Genomic DNA, 16,289 nt, shown 5'->3' with positions numbered 1-16,289 from the left:
ATATATATATATATATATATATATATATATTAAATACTAATAATAATTAAATATAATATATTTTTAAAATTGATTTGATGTTTTGTGAATTTTAAAACCATTCCAATTCCCATCACATTCAACACCCCCCTATAAGAGGTGCCATTAGCACCCCCCTTAAAGAAAATATTGATGTTTATGATGTTTTACTTTCCGGATTAGCATGTACCACTTTGTTTTGATGATACTATCTTCGTCTTAAAATAAATGTTTTCATTTCTATTTTAATTTGTTTCAAAATAATTTTCTAATTTTAGAAGTAAATATTTAAATTTTTTATTCTACCTTAGTTACAAGATGAAAAGAATTTTCCCTTTCTATTTTTTAAAAGTAAAAATATTATTTAGTTTTCAATTTAATAAATTAAACAACGATTTTCGTGCATATGATTTGTTAACAATTTTGATTTTCGTTCCCGATCATTTGTAATTTATTACTATTTTCGTCTCTAAACTAATTCTTATCTTTAAGTACAAGAGATTAAAACAGTAAAAATTAAAAAAATATAACTCATATGACGAAAATAATGATGAACTGCAAATCATATAAATTTAAAAAACAGAAATAAAAATCATCTATACTATATTATAAAGCATTTGACATAAAATCTTAAAAACCATTTTTATGTATGAAATATTGTTTATTGATGCATATTACTTAAAATTAAAGATTACAAGTAAATTGTGCATAAATACAACTTATTAAAGCTTTATGTTTGAATTCGTGTAACTGACTATGGATAAACATACTCAAATAGAAGATAAAAATCTCATTTTAAATTATAAAAAATCTAAAATATAATTAAAATAATTATTAAGTTCTAATATAATATTTAAATATTATGTTTATAAAAAAATATATTATTAAACCTAAATTAAGTTACTTTGTTATGTTAAATTAAATTAAAAAAATACACAAACATAAACTTTTAATTAGTTAATTTGATACTAATATCGATATACATTTTCCAAATTTTACATGATATTTTATTTAAAAATAAAAACATTATCACTTTTTCAAAAACATATAAAATTTTATTATATCAACATGAAAAAAAAAAATTAAAATGAAAATATGTCTCAATATATTATACGAATATAGTTCTAATAAATTTTAGGAAAAAGTACAATAAAAACCAATGAACTTTCTTGTTTGGAATGATTAAGTCCTTGAACTTTTTTTGGAACAAATAAGTTCTTGAACTTTCCAAAACATGTTAAATAAGTCCTTGGACAATTTTTTGGCACAAATAAATTCTTGGACATTCTAAAATATGTTAAATAAGTCCTTAGACATTCCAAAAAATGTTAAATAAGTCATTGGACAATTTTTGAAACAAATAAATCTTTGAACAATCCAAAACATATTAAATAACTTCTTGAACTTTTATAGAACATGTTGGATACATTCTTATGACTTGTACAACTAGTTAAAATGGTAATTATTTTTTTGTAAATGTAAGTACTTTTTTGTTATATTTGTTTAATTTTATAGATCTAAATACTTTTTGGTTGAAAAAATATTTAGGGGCTTAATCGTTCAAAATATGAATGTTTATTGGGTTTTTTTCCGGATTTTTTTCCACTATTTTACCACTTTATTTTTTTCAAAAAGCTATTTAACATGTTTTAGATTGTTCAAGGACTTATTTGTTCCAAAAATTGTCCAAGGAGTTATTTAACATTTTTTGGAATGTCCAAGGACTTATTTGTTCCAAAAATTGTCCAAGGACTTATTTAACATTTTTTGGAATGTCCAAGAACTTATTTGTTCCAAAAATTATCCAATGACTTATTTAACATATTTTGGAATGTTCAAAAACTTATTTAACATGTTTTGGAAAGTCCAAGGACTTATTTGTTCCAAAAAAAAGTTCAAAGACTTAATCATTTCAAACAAAAAAGTTCATTGGTTTTTATTATACTTTTCCCTAAATTTTAAAGTGAAAAACGCTAATATAAATCTGTATGATTTGGGAACAACATTTTGTAAACGGATCCATCGTATTTAAGAAGGCTCTAACTTTCCAAATTTGAGCAATCGGAACTACCAAGAAAACTTGGTCGATAATCTACAACAAAACAAGTTGAGCAAAATCCCTCGATCATCGATCAGAGAAACACACACACACACGCCAACACCTCCACCTCCACCTCCACCTCCACCTGCTGCCACCAAATTCAGCTATCTCCCTCAAAACCCTCTAAAAAATTGCACCCACTACTACCAGTTTTCATTATCCAAATTCTTTCATTGTTTTCTTGATGTATACATGGTGAAGAAAATGGAGTTGTGAAAAGGAAAGCCAAAAGGGGTTTTCTCGAATGACGTTGCATAGTTGGAGGGATGCCTACAGTGGCATGTCGGCTGATAATATCAAGGGTTTGGTTTTAGCATTGTCTTCAAGTTTGTTTATTGGTTCCAGCTTCATCATTAAGAAAAAGGGTCTCAAGAAAGCAGGCGCTTCTGGTATTAGGGCGGGTAATTTCACCATCTTTTTGTAAATCATTCTTTAACTGACTTCTTTTATCGTTAATTATTAGTGGAGGATCTGTTCCTTCCCATCTAATGTATCTATCATCACCTGCGTTATTCAGTTCTAGATCAATTATCAGCTTTTGTTGCTTTAAATAAGGAATGTTAATGGCTGACTGACGGTTACTGGGGGTTCTCTGATTGAAATCTTTAGGGATATTTAGCTCAATGAAGCTGTTTTTGCAAATGATTCATAAAAATATTTCAAGTTTTTGCAGGAACAGGCTGTTTTGTACCTAGAACAAGGGGCAGGTCATTGAGCTAACAAGATTTTTAGTAGACTAGCACTTGAACCCTGTGACCTCTCCTGTCAGAATCATTCTTTGCTTCTTTTTTGTTTTTGGTTCTTTCAGATTATCTCATTTGATCTACAATAATTACATATATGTTTGCATGACCTAAGTTTAATGAAACACAGGATCCTTTTCTTGCCACTAAATAGTTGTTGCATTTGCTGGTGCTTGCCTCATTATGGATTCTCTTTTTACCTTTTATTTTCATGTATATATGCACCTCATTCCTTCTCTTGACCACAAAACTGATTCACATAATTTTGGGGAGCTCATGGGCAAGTGTTGCTTAAAGAATTTATTATTTCTTGAGGTGGATGAATAGCAGGAGTTTGGGATCTTGGTTTATATTTGGCATTTGCACATTTGGAAAAATTGCAATCGGAGCTACAAATTGATTTTGCTGTACCACAGGGTCTGATGTTTGAGGTTGTCTTTAGGGGATATCCTTATATTATCTATTGTATACAGTAATCACTTAGATAGTAAAATTTATTTGAATCTTCAAAATAGAAAAAGACAAATATGCATAGACCGACTAATGTCCTAATTTAGGGTGTTCTAGTTTATGGTGGTTTATTGAGATATCATGCATTTTATCCATCCTAATATACATGTGCTTCTTCTTGCTTCGTTATTATCTGCTTCTAATTCATGCTTCGTTATTATCTGCTTCTAATTCATGCTTTTCTATTCCATGCTAACAAGTTTGATCTTCTTGTTAGGAAGCGGAGGATATTCATACTTATACGAGCCTCTATGGTGGGTAGGCATGATAACAAGTGAGTTTGTTTATTTCGCGTTGCATTCAAATGTAATATGGTTGTCATCCATTTTCCATTAATATATCATTCGCAAACAAACAGACTTGTATTATACAGAATATGGGGGTGGAATCTTTTAGGAATGCTGGGGAAACGGTAAATTCTCCTAGGACTGAATTCTATTGAAGCATTTTGTAAATTAAGGAAGCTATACCTGCAAGTGCAGTCATTGTTAGAATTTCTGGGTGTTTCGATTGCTTGGATTACTGAAAGTTGTGATTTACTTTCAGATTGAAATATTTCGATATACAATCGAAACTTCAATCGGATAAAATTCAGTAATTCGAGCAGAGAATCAATGTTATGAATCTATTTGTACCCTCGAAAATCAAATGACCAATACAAAAAGAATTCGAAAACTGTCAAACGACAGTTTCAGAACCACCAAACCGGGTTTAAAAAACAGGGCCAAAACCGGGTTCAAAATCACAAATTCGGATTTTCGTGCATTTTCCATATAGTAACATTAACCCGAATAAAAAATTTCCAGCCAGGGGCTCTGTCCCTTGGACCCCACTACTAGGAGCGTTGCCCCTGGACCCCCGTCGTTTTTGAACATTTTAGATGATGTGATGTTTTAATTTTGAAACTATATTTCTAAACTCTAATTAATGCATATTATATATATAATTCTAAGAAATATTATGTTACCACTATTTTGGACCGATATATCACCGATATAGCCGATATATCGAATATCGGTCCTGACCGATATTTTGTATATAGACCGATATAACAGCATAGGTACCACCCTTGTTCAATATTTATCAAGATTACATTGGTCAACAAATTAATCCCATTACACTTAAATGATATTGGTGATACAAATCACCATCAATCCTCCCCCAAGTGTAATCTTGATTAACTTAAAGCAAAGTCATAACAATCAAAACTGATGCATAAATGAAATATCGTGACGATTGAATTTCACATTAGTATATTACTCATTCCAAATATTCGAATATCAGGGTGTCACTATGGATTGAACCCTATCTATTCACAATGAATACATGAAGATAATACACACAACAATTTACATACTCATATGTTCTAACTTGACAGTTGACACTATATTTTACTAGCCTGTGTCCTATCCTTCAATAAGCATATCAAAGCTAAGTCCCAAACTTCTTGAAGCGGCCAAACTTCATGCTTATATAGGTAGGTCTCTTACTCTTGCACTTGCATATGCAATTTTTCAAAATAACTATTAAGAAATAAAATATCAACCTCCTTTACTTGCAGTGCTGAACACATACCTTGGGATGAAGTGAATAATGTGTTGCAATCTTTAAATATCAAGCTTTCCACATTGAATTCAACATCTAATATTACATTAGATGGGAATTGGGTATCTTAATATGAAAGATTTCAGGTGGACTTTAAACCCATCCCCACAGTCGCTTTGTGCACAAGATCTCTAGCTAACCCTTTGGTTAGATGATCGGCTAAATTCAACTGAGTTCTCACAAACTCTACAGATATCACACCATTCATGATGAGCTCACGAATCATGTTATGTCTAACACCCAAATGTCTAGACTTCCCATTATATACTTGACTATAAGCCTTAGCCAAGGTAGCAGTACTATCACACTGGATAGAAATGGTAGATATCGGTTTGGGCCATAATGGAATTTCATATATCAAATTCCTTAGCCACTCAGCTTCTTTACCGGCTGCAGCCAATGCTACAAATTCAGACTCCATTGTTGAGTTTGTAATACAAGTCTGTTTCTTGGATGCCCAAGAAATAACACCTCCTCCAAGAAGGAAAACCCAACCACTTGTAGAAGAGTGATCCTCCAAATTGGTAATCCAGCTATCATCTGAATAACCTTCTATAACCGAAGGAAATCCACTACATGTCAAACCATAATCCATGGTTCCTTTCAAGTACTTGAATACTCGACTTAAAGCTTGCCAACAATGTGAACTAGGATTACTAGTATACCTACTAAGCTTTCCTACAACATATGCTATATCGGGCCTAGTGCTAATCATGGCATACATTAGACATCTTATAGCTCTTTGAGTTTTCAAGCTGAGACACTGGAACACCTTTATTAGGTAGAAGCTTAAGATTAGGATCTATTAGAGTGCTAACAGGAGAACAATTTTCAAAGTTAAACTATTTCAATACTTCTCAATATAATGTTATTGAGAAATTGAAATTCTATTGTTTCCTTGTTTGATTCTTATACCAAGAATCACCTTAGCCTCCCCAGGTCTTTCATATCAAAACTAGATGACAAGAATTTCTTGGTTTTATCAACCTGATTTTGATCAGTACCAAAGATCATCATATCATCTACATATAAACAAATTATAACTCCTTTACTAGAAGTATCAAATTTGCTATATACACACTTGTCAGCTTGGTTTAGTGCAAAACCATTGTTTTGGTGCTTGTTTTAGACCATACAATAATTTCTTCAACTTGCACACCTTGTTTTCATTTCCAGGCATCACAAACCCTTCAGGTTGTTTCATGTAAATCTCCTTATCAAATTCACCATTCAAGAATGCAGTTTTCACATCCATTTGATGAATTACAAGATTATGTATAACTGCAAGAGCTAACAACAATCTAATAGTGGAAATCCTAGCAACAGGAGCATAAGTATCAAAAAAGTCAATACCTTCCTTTTGCCTAAAGCCTTGGATAACCAATGTGACTTTGTACTTATCTATGGTACCATCCACTTTCATCTTTCTTTTGAGGATCCATTTACATCCTAATGCTTTGCAACCAGGAGGCAAATCAGTCAATACCCAGGTATTATTATGCATGATAGAATCAATCTCATCCTGGATTGCTTCTTTCCAGAAAGGAACATCCCTAGATGCCATGGCTTCACTAAAAGTCTTTGGATCCTCCTCAATAATAAAACAACATTGATGTTGAGACACAGTCTCATCCCTCTTAGAATTTTCTATTTTCAATCATTATTGCCTCCATTGAACATGCCCAATCATTGCCTTATTGGTTCTCCGTAATTTACGTATTCTTCTTATTGTGTTTCCATATTTGTAGTTTCGATCTGTTTTTATTCGATGGTTGTATTCGATGTATTGATAGAAAAATATATGAAACAAATGAATATCTCTCACCATCATTCTTAAGATGGTATCAGAGCGGTTCAAACAGTAAGACACAAGGTTAGTGATCGCCACCATGACAAGCAATGATGGAGGCACGAAGAAGGAATGCTCGCCGAATATTAATGCTTCGGATTACCCGAAGCAAATGCATGTCAACGACACCCTCACCGACAATAACTACACCGATTGGTCCCAAGAGATGTTAAAATTTCTCTTTGCCAAGAACAAGGTCGGATTCGTTGATGGTACATTGAAGAAACCTGAAAAAACAACCACCGATTACATGGCGTGGATGCGTTGTGATGCTATGGTAAAAGGTTGGCTCACGACGGCTATGGAGAAGGACATCAGGGGTAGCGTAAAATACGCCAACACCGCCCCTGAAATCTGGTCAGATTTACGCGAAAGGTTTGGGAAGGAAAGCGCCCCTCGCGCTTACGAGTTGAAGCAAACACTCTCCAACACACACCAAAGTGGGTCTCAGTCTCAGCCTACTACACAAAGTTGTGTGGCCTCTGGGATGAGATTGAATCTATGCTACCAGGCCCTCGTTGCACCTGTGACAAATGTTCATGTGGAGTTGGTAAAAAGATGAACGAACTACGGGAAAAGGAGAAACTATACGAATTTCTGATGGGTTTGGACGCCGACTTTGCAGTAATCAAAACCCAAATCCTTGCCATGAATCCTATACCAACACTAGGAATTGCCTATCACCTAGTTGCTGAAGATGAAAGACAAAGGATGATATCGGGTGAGAAGAAAACGCCCCCCGAAAGCGCTTCGTTCAAGGCTTTCAAACCGGTCCGGCTCGAGAACAATGCGAGTCAAAATAAAGCCGTACCAAAGTATCAGAAACGTGGAGACACGGACGAACAGTGCACTGAATGTGGAAGAAGTGGACACAAACGAGATGGTTTTTTTATCCGGATTGGTGGCCGGGTAAAGTGAAACCGAAAGCTGCTCATGTTGAGACTGAAGCTAGCTCCGTTCCAGGTCTCACAAAGGAGCGGTATCATTCCTTCTTGAAACATTTTGCTGAAAACGATGTCAAAGACGGTAGTGTTTGGATGGCTAACATGGCAGGTAAAAGGGGTTGGGATAGCGATTGGGTTGTGGATTCAGGGTCCATAAAACATATAACTCAGTATGAAACAATTCTTAATAATAAAATTGTTTGCTCAAATGAGGAACCTGTTGTTATCCCTAATGGCAATGCCACACATGTGAAGGGAAAAGGGGAATGTACCCTAGAAGGGGGGGTTAAATTAAAGGGAGTTCTTTATATCCCTGAATTTAATTGTAACCTTTTGTCAATGAGTCGATTAACCAACAATCTTCAATGCTCCATAACGTTTTCCCCGGAATTTTCTGTTATGCAGAAGCTCCACACGAGGAGCTTGAATTGGTGCGGGTAAATGCAGAAAAGGTCTATACCGAATGGGGTTGTTCAATGGCGAAAGAAGAGCTATGATGACTACCGGGAATACTTGGCATAAAAGGTTGGGACATGCATCTGCAGATAAGCTTGTTGCAATTGGTTTTCTAAAAAATATTACTTTAGACAAATTGTGTGACTCTTGTTCTAAGGCCAAACATACTAGGCTACCTTTTTCAAATAGTTTCATAAAGACAAATGCTTGCTTTGATTTGATACATTGCGACATTTGGGGAAAGTATGTACCCCATCCTTTTCGGGGGCAAACTATTTTTTGACTATTGTAGACGATTATAGTAGAGCCACATGGTTATTCCTCCTAAAACACAAACATGAAGCTAGCAAGTGGTTAAAGTTTTTTTGCAATATGGTAAAGACTCGATTTGAAAGACATGTCAAGAAAGTTAGATGTGACAATGGGGGGAGTTCACGTCTAATGACATTACCGATTTTTATAATGAACAGGGTATTTTACTTGAAACCACTTACCCTCAGTACACCCCAACAAAATGGAGTTGTCGAACGGAAACACCGGCACATAGTCGAAGTTGCTCGAGCTCTTAGATTTGAAGCAAATTTACCAAAGAGGTTTTGGGGTGAATGCATTTTAACTGCCACCCACATCATTAACCGATTGCCATGAAAGGTTATTGATGATAAAACTCCTTTCAAGTTGGTTTTCAACCAAAAACCCGATTATGACAATATGCGGGTTTTTGGTTGCTTGAGTACCATTGAAACACCGACACAAGAGGCGATAAATTTGAAGAAAAGCGGAGGCCCGGAGTGTTCATGGGCTATCCACAAGGAACAAAAGGCTATAAAATTCTTGACAAAACGGGAAAAATCATAATCTCTAGAGACACCAAATTTTTTGAAGAAAAATTCCCTTTCAAGGGTGATGATCTGATTTATGAAGAAGTAGATTCCCTTGACCTTTTGAACAAACCCATTTGTGATGAAATTAAAAACCACGTGAACCCACTGCTGATGAAATCCACATTGATGAAAGCACCTCAAGTGAGGAGTCAAATAGAAACAGTGTGGCTAATGAGCCTAATGAATCTGATGGAACCAATGATGCTGATGAGCCCAATATCAATCCTACTTTGAATGAAACTGAAACCGAAGATATTCTGGGCCAGATCTCAGGCCCACCAGAAGAGACCACCGAAGGTAATGAGGCGCAACCGAATATTCCTGAGCCCACCAGAGTTAAAAGGAACAGGTCCCAACCGGCTCGTTTAAGCGATTATCATGTGAAGCTTCCCCCATCGGTCGACCATGCAAAACCCGCACCAAGTGAAGCATCCTCAACGGTAAACCCTATGTCTAATTTTGTGTCATATGAAAAGTTTTCTGGATCTCACAAAGCATTTTTAGCGGCCATTACTTCTAGTAATGAGCCAAGGAATTTCAATCAAGCTATCCAGGACGAAAGATGGAAAGAAGCGATGAAGAAAGAGATACGAGCTCTTGAAGAAAACGACACATGGACCCTAGTTGATCTTCCAAATGGAAAACGTGTTGTCGATTCAAAGTGGGTTTATAAAATAAAATATAAACCAAATGGAGAGGTGGAGCAGTTCAAAGCTCGTCTCGTTGCAAAGGGGTTTACACAAATGGAGGGGGTTGATTACCACGACACATTCGCCCCGGTCGCAAAGTTGGTTACTGTTAGAACACTTCTGGCCGTAGCTGTCAAGAAAAGATGGATCATCAACCAACTAGATGTCAATAATGCCTTTTTGCATGGAGATCTAAACGAAGAAGTTTACATGAAGTTGCCACAAGGTTTTGCTAAAGAAAATGACACGAGAGTTTGCAGGTTTAATAAATCTCTCTATGGTCTGAAATAGGCATCTCGAAATTGGTACCAAAAGTTCACATCATCTCTTCTTGAGCTTGGTTTTAAGCAGTGCAAAGCAGATTACTCCCTTTTCATCTTCAAGAAGGATGCGTGTTTCGTGGCAACACTCATCTATGTGGACGATGTCATCATGGTGGGGAATGACGTAAAAAAAATACAACACACTAAAGAGGAACTTGACAAACGTTTTAGCATCAAAGATTTGGGCGCTCTAAAATACTTTCTTGGTATAGAAGTTGCTCGTACTCCTGAAGGCCTCGTTCTAAGCCAAAGAAAGTATATTCTGGATATCCTTAAAGATTGTGGGCTTCAAGGGTGTAACCAAGCCCGTTTCCTTTCGAGCAGAATTTGATATTAGATAAAAAGGATGAAGAATCCAAAGTTGATGCTAGTCGATACCGCCGCTTGGTAGGCCGTCTCCTCTACTTACAAGCCACTAGACCCGACATTGCTTACTCCGTAAATGTGCTAAGCCAATTTGTGGCTGACCCGAGACAGAGTCACATGGATGCAGCACACCGAGTGTTACGGTACCTAAAGGGAACAGCTGGGCAAGGAATTCTTTTACCTCAAGATGGTGGTTGTAATCTCACCGCATACTGCGACTCTGATTGGCTTGGCTGCCCCATTACCAGGAGATCTAGAACGGGATATCTTCTCCTTCTTGGAGGAGCACCCATTTCATGGAAGACAAAGAAACAAAATGTGGTATCACGTTCCTCTGCTGAAGCAGAATACAGGTCCATGGCCTCCACGGTTAGCGAAATTTTATGGATGAGGTGGCTTCTCAAGGAGCTAAAGATTGACTGAACCAACTCCTCTTTTTTGTGACAATCAGGCGGCCAGACACATCGCTAATAACCCTGTTTTCCACGAACGAACCAAGCATGTAAAGATGAATTGCTATTTTGTTCGGGAGAGAGAGTTGAGTCTCAAGAAGTACATCCCCTACGTATTCACACTAGCATGCAAATTGCGGACCAGCTCACAAAAGGATTGGGCACTCAACAAGTTCTTACTTGACAAGTTGGGCATTAGAAACCTACATGCTCCAACTTGAGGGGGAGTCTTAGAATCTCCTATTTTCAATCATTATTGCCTCCATTGATCATGCCCAATCATTGCCTTATTGGTTCTGCGTAATTTACGTATTCTTCTTATTGTGTTTCCATATTTGTAGTTTCGATCTTTGTTTTTATTCGATGGTTGTGTTTGATGTATTGATAGAAAAATATATGAAACAAATGAATATCTCTCACCATCATTCTTAAGAATCCCTTGTTCCTTCAACTAGATAAAGTTGAAAATCAGATCCAAAAGACTTAACTTTTCTAGCTCTAGTGTTTTTCCTAGGTTCAGACGGTCCAGGTACGGAATTAGTTCCACCAATTACATTTTCAGCTTGAGTTGTGGTTTTGCTAGAAGATTTCTGAATCATATCCCTTGGTCTAGGTATAGATGTAAATCTCTTTTGATCAAATATAGCATCTCTTGACTCTATAACAATGTTAACAGACACAGAGTCATTAGATTCTATAACATAGAATCTATATGCTTTGGAATGCTCAACATACCGAATGAAGATACAATCTACACCTTTCTCACCTAAGTTTTTCCTTTTGGGTTCAGTGAGCCTTACAACTGCTCTACAACCCCAAACTCTGAGAAAACTCAAATTTGGTACCTTATTACACCAAATTTCATAAGGGGTATTTTTACTCCTTTTATTTGGAGTTCTATTCAAGATATAACAGGTTGTCAATATAGCCTCACCCCAAAAGCCATCACTTAGACCAGAATAGGATAACATGGAATTAACCATTTCCTTCAATGTTCTATTTTTCCTTTTAACCACACCATTTTGCTGTGGTGTGTAAGGAGCCGTGGTTTGATGTATTATACCAGTAGATTCAAAATAAACTAGATCATAATACTCACCACCTCTGTCAGTACGCAAAACTCTTATAAAGCCATTTCTATGTAGCTCTACTTCTTGTTTATAAATTTTAAATTTATCAAGAGCTTCATCTTTTGTATGCAATAAATATACATAGCAATACCTAGATGCATCATCAATAGAAGTAATGACATACTTTTTATTTCCTAGTGAAGGTGTAGCATGAAAATCACATAAATCACTATGAATGAGTTCTAATACATTGCTTTCTCGGTTAACATCCTTAAAAGGTTGTCTAGTAATCTTTGTTAACATGCAAGTTTTACACTTCTCATTATTCATGTCAAAAGCAGGTATTAAACTCATTTTAGAGATATCTTTTAATTGTTTATAATGAACATGTCCTAGTCTAGCATGCCATAATTTTGATTAACTTAAGTTATTGCTGGTACTAGAAGTCATCATGCAAACAGAATTATCATAAGAAGGATAATCTAGATTCAACCTAATCATACCATTACATACATAACCAAATCCAACAAAAGTACCATGTCTTGACAAGATATACTTGTCACTTTTCAACACTTGTTTGTAGCCACAATTATTTAACACAATTTCTATTCAAGAAATTCTTTCGAATCCCTGGTACATACAACACATTGTCTAAACATAAACATTTTCCAGAAGTGAACTTAAGTAAAACACGTCCTAATCCTTTGATTGGTTCCATTGCAACATTGCACATCTTTATAACATATCCATCTTCAATTGGTTGACGGTCTTTAAACCTACGAAGATCCTTGCAAACATGACTTGTTGCACTAGAATCAACCCACCAAGTAACATTGTCATCCTGCATATAAAATGCCTCAGAAATTACAGAAACATAATTCTGAATATAATTAAAATTATGTGTTAAATCACAATTCTGACCTTGTTGCTTTTCTGGATCCTTAGACCCACTTGGACCAACAACGTCTTTGTTCACTTTACGAACACGACAATCCTTTTTGAAATGACCAGGTTTGCCACACTTCCAACATGCCAGTTTCGGCTTTTTGTTGGAAAATTTGTCATCTCCATCTTTGTGCTTTCTTTTGTTTTTAAACTTATTGGAATTCTTTAATCCATCACCTTCCACCATGTTCACAGAAGAAGAGCCAACTTGATTCTTACCTTTAGGGTTATTGTCAAGTTCTTGAGTCCTCAAAGACTCTTCAATCCTAAAGTGACTTCCAAGTTGAACCAAAGTTAAGTCTTCCTTGTTATGTTTCAGAGTATGTTTAAACTCTTTCCAGGAAAGAGGCAGTTTGTCAATAATCATAGCAACCGAGATGGCTTCATCCATCTTTAGATTATGTTGAGCAAACTGTCCCAAAATCCTTAACAATTCATCATATTGTTCCATGACAGACCTTGTATCAACCATCTTGTAATTTATGAAATTACTGACTAGAAACTTCTTTCTAGAAGCATCTTCTGCCATATACTTGGATTCCAGTGAATCCCACAATTCGTTTGCAGATTCGACATTTTGGTAAACATCAAACAAAGTCAGACATATCGTTTAAGATGTGGCCACGGCAGATGTAGTCATCGTTCTCCCACTTCGATCTTTTCCTAGAAACCTCCAAGGTTTCATCTTCAGCGTATTCCGGCACAGGGGTACTTAGAACATACACCACTTTCAAGGTTGTGAGGAGGAAATGCATCTTCTTCTGCCATTTACGAAAATCTTTCCCTTCAAACTTCGCCAATTTGTCGAACTTACTGGTCATGTCCTCCACAGATTCTCCAATCGCCATTTTCACAGAATATTTCAATCTTTGTTAGAATTTATGGGTGTTTCGATTGCTTGGATTACTGAAAGTTGTGATTCACTTTCAAATTGAAATATTTCGATGATATAATCGAAACTTCAATCGGATAAAATTCAGTAATTCGAACAAAGAATCGATGTTATGAATCTATTTGTACCCTCAAAATCGAATGACCGATACAAAAAAGGATTAGAAAACTGTCAAAAGGTAGTTTCAGAACCACCAAACCGGGTTTAAAAAAAACAGGSCMAAAACCGGGTTCAAAATCACAAATTCGGATTTTCGTGCATTTTCCATATAGTAACATTAACCCGAATAAAAAATTTCCAGCCAAGGGCGCTGCCCCCGGACCCCCGTCATTTAGGGGCTTCGCCCCTAAATAACGGTATACTTTAAATCGAAATAAACTCAAACAAGTGTGCACTTCGCACCATCCTTACTTGTTCAATATTTATCAAAATTACATTGGTCAACAAATTAATCCCATTACACTTAATTGATATTGGTGATACAAATCACCAACAGTCATTAGCATATACACACGTGAAATGCTAGTGGAATAATACCAGAAAGTCTATAAATTGAACATCCGAGCTTCAAAGTCTTCTGAACCCAAACTGGGAACTGCTCGGCACCAAGAGGTCAAACCTGGCCCTTGGGTTACATGATTGTTTCCATGTCTTCTATTCTCTGCACACATCATGGTTCATAGTTCATGAATTTAATATCTGGAAGATTTGGTTCTTTTCTTTCTAATTAGCCATTGTAGAAGGATATATGCAACAAAAGAGGACGTGTCTTTGATCAGAAATAGGATACTTCACTGATCTTTGGTTATAAATTTTAATATTAGATGAATCTATGCTTATGTTGCAAGTATATCTTTTATGATAACCTAATGTGTTTAGAGCCATCATGCTTCTGATAAATAAGCATGGATGTTTTGTGAGGGAGGTTCAGAAATCCATTTTTGCCTAAAATTATACAGGAACCAAATTGTATGAGCTTTGAGAATGCATGAGTAACAAAGCAGAAGAGAGGAAAATAGCTGAAGATATGGCACAAACTCTGATATAGTTGAAGTAATTTCTGCTGTCAGAGTTAGTTAGGATATCAACAATTGACACGAGTTCCAAATTCCACTACTAGAAGGAACAGGTGTAATAAATACTATCACTCAAAGAAACTACCATTATTCTAGATGACTTTATAGCCTTTCCAGGCTGTTAGAAAAATTCAGAAATTGTCACATTAAGCTGTACTTCAAATCAAGATGTACAGCATTTATAATATCAATTGACACTCTACCATCATTTACTGTAATTATTGGCATCGACTACTGCTACTAACACAAAGCCGTGTTAAGCTAGGTCAATTGTTTTCATTGTTGAATCTGTCTGTAGTTTATAAGCAAATTATTGATTGCCACAAGTCAGTAAGTCTCAAAATTAGCCTCAGTGATCAACTAGCAATTCTCATGAGGCCTAAATTAGATGTTCTCTATCTTTATGCCCTGAAGACCAATGAGTAAAGACCAACGAGTGTTTAGTGCTTTTCACCATCAAGTATTTCTCACCTCAATGGGGTTAAACTTCTTGAGTGCATATGTAACCAAATAAAGCAATTAGCGTAAACATGCATGGAGGAAAGTAGATAACCATCAGTCCTGCATATTAGAGGCTAATATATCACAATATAAGTTACTTGGGTTCTTATACTTAATATGATCTAACTGACATTCATTGTTTCTACAGTGGTTGTTGGAGAGGTTGCAAATTTTGCAGCCTATGCATTTGCACCAGCTATCCTGGTCACTCCTCTTGGGGCGCTCAGCATTATAATAAGGCAAGATAAAAAAATAGAAACTTTATGTTTGAACTAATTCTTTCCCGCTTTACATGACATTCAAACATTTATTGCAGCGCTGTACTTGCACATATAATTTTACGAGAGAGGCTGCATATTTTTGGAGTTCTTGGTTGTGCTTTATGTGTTGTGGGTTCCACAACAATAGTTCTACATGCTCCTCAAGAACGTGCCATTGAATCAGTGGCAGAAGTATGGGATCTTGCTACAGAGCCAGGTCACAACCTTGTTTGCTTGTATCCCTGCATCATTTTTGTTCTGAATTAACTTTAACTGTAAAATTCTGTTTTCAGATCCTTTGTATATATATATACTAGAAGAGTATTCGCGCAATGCAGCGAGACACATTTCGACTTTAATGTTCTATTTTATTATTTGTCTTTGTCGATGTTATAATACGATTTTATGTGTTTTTAAAAAAGCAATAATGATTTTATTTTTGAATAAAATATAAATTTGAAGATATCATAAAAATTTGAAAAAAAAATATATTAATGTTAATATCAAATCAACTATTTAAAAGTTATCATTTTTTATTTAATTTCTTTAATTTATTTTTTATTATAATTTAATTTAAGTTTAATAACGAAATAATTTATTTTTGG

The 16,289-nt window shown here is 35.4% G+C and overlaps 1 protein-coding gene across 1 annotated transcript in view; it reads left to right on the top strand.

Moving 5' to 3' along the window:
* The first annotated feature begins 2,069 nt into the window (after nt 1–2,069).
* The window catches only part of LOC112516433 (probable magnesium transporter NIPA4), a 17,727-nt gene continuing 3,507 nt past the window's right edge, over nt 2,070–16,289 (top strand). The window contains exons 1-4 of the mRNA XM_025123472.1: nt 2,070–2,520; nt 3,590–3,646; nt 15,573–15,663; nt 15,741–15,901. Of these exons, the coding sequence (XP_024979240.1) occupies nt 2,364–2,520; nt 3,590–3,646; nt 15,573–15,663; nt 15,741–15,901 (466 nt within the window). The 5' untranslated portion in view covers nt 2,070–2,363. The remainder of the gene's footprint in view (nt 2,521–3,589; nt 3,647–15,572; nt 15,664–15,740; nt 15,902–16,289) is intronic.

Source organism: Cynara cardunculus (genome assembly GCF_001531365.2).
Source record: "Cynara cardunculus var. scolymus isolate 2C chromosome LG 8, CcrdV1, whole genome shotgun sequence".
Classification (NCBI taxonomy): domain Eukaryota; kingdom Viridiplantae; phylum Streptophyta; class Magnoliopsida; order Asterales; family Asteraceae; genus Cynara; species Cynara cardunculus.
Note: the sequence above shows the minus strand (reverse complement) of the source record. Positions and strands in the feature narration are given on the sequence as shown.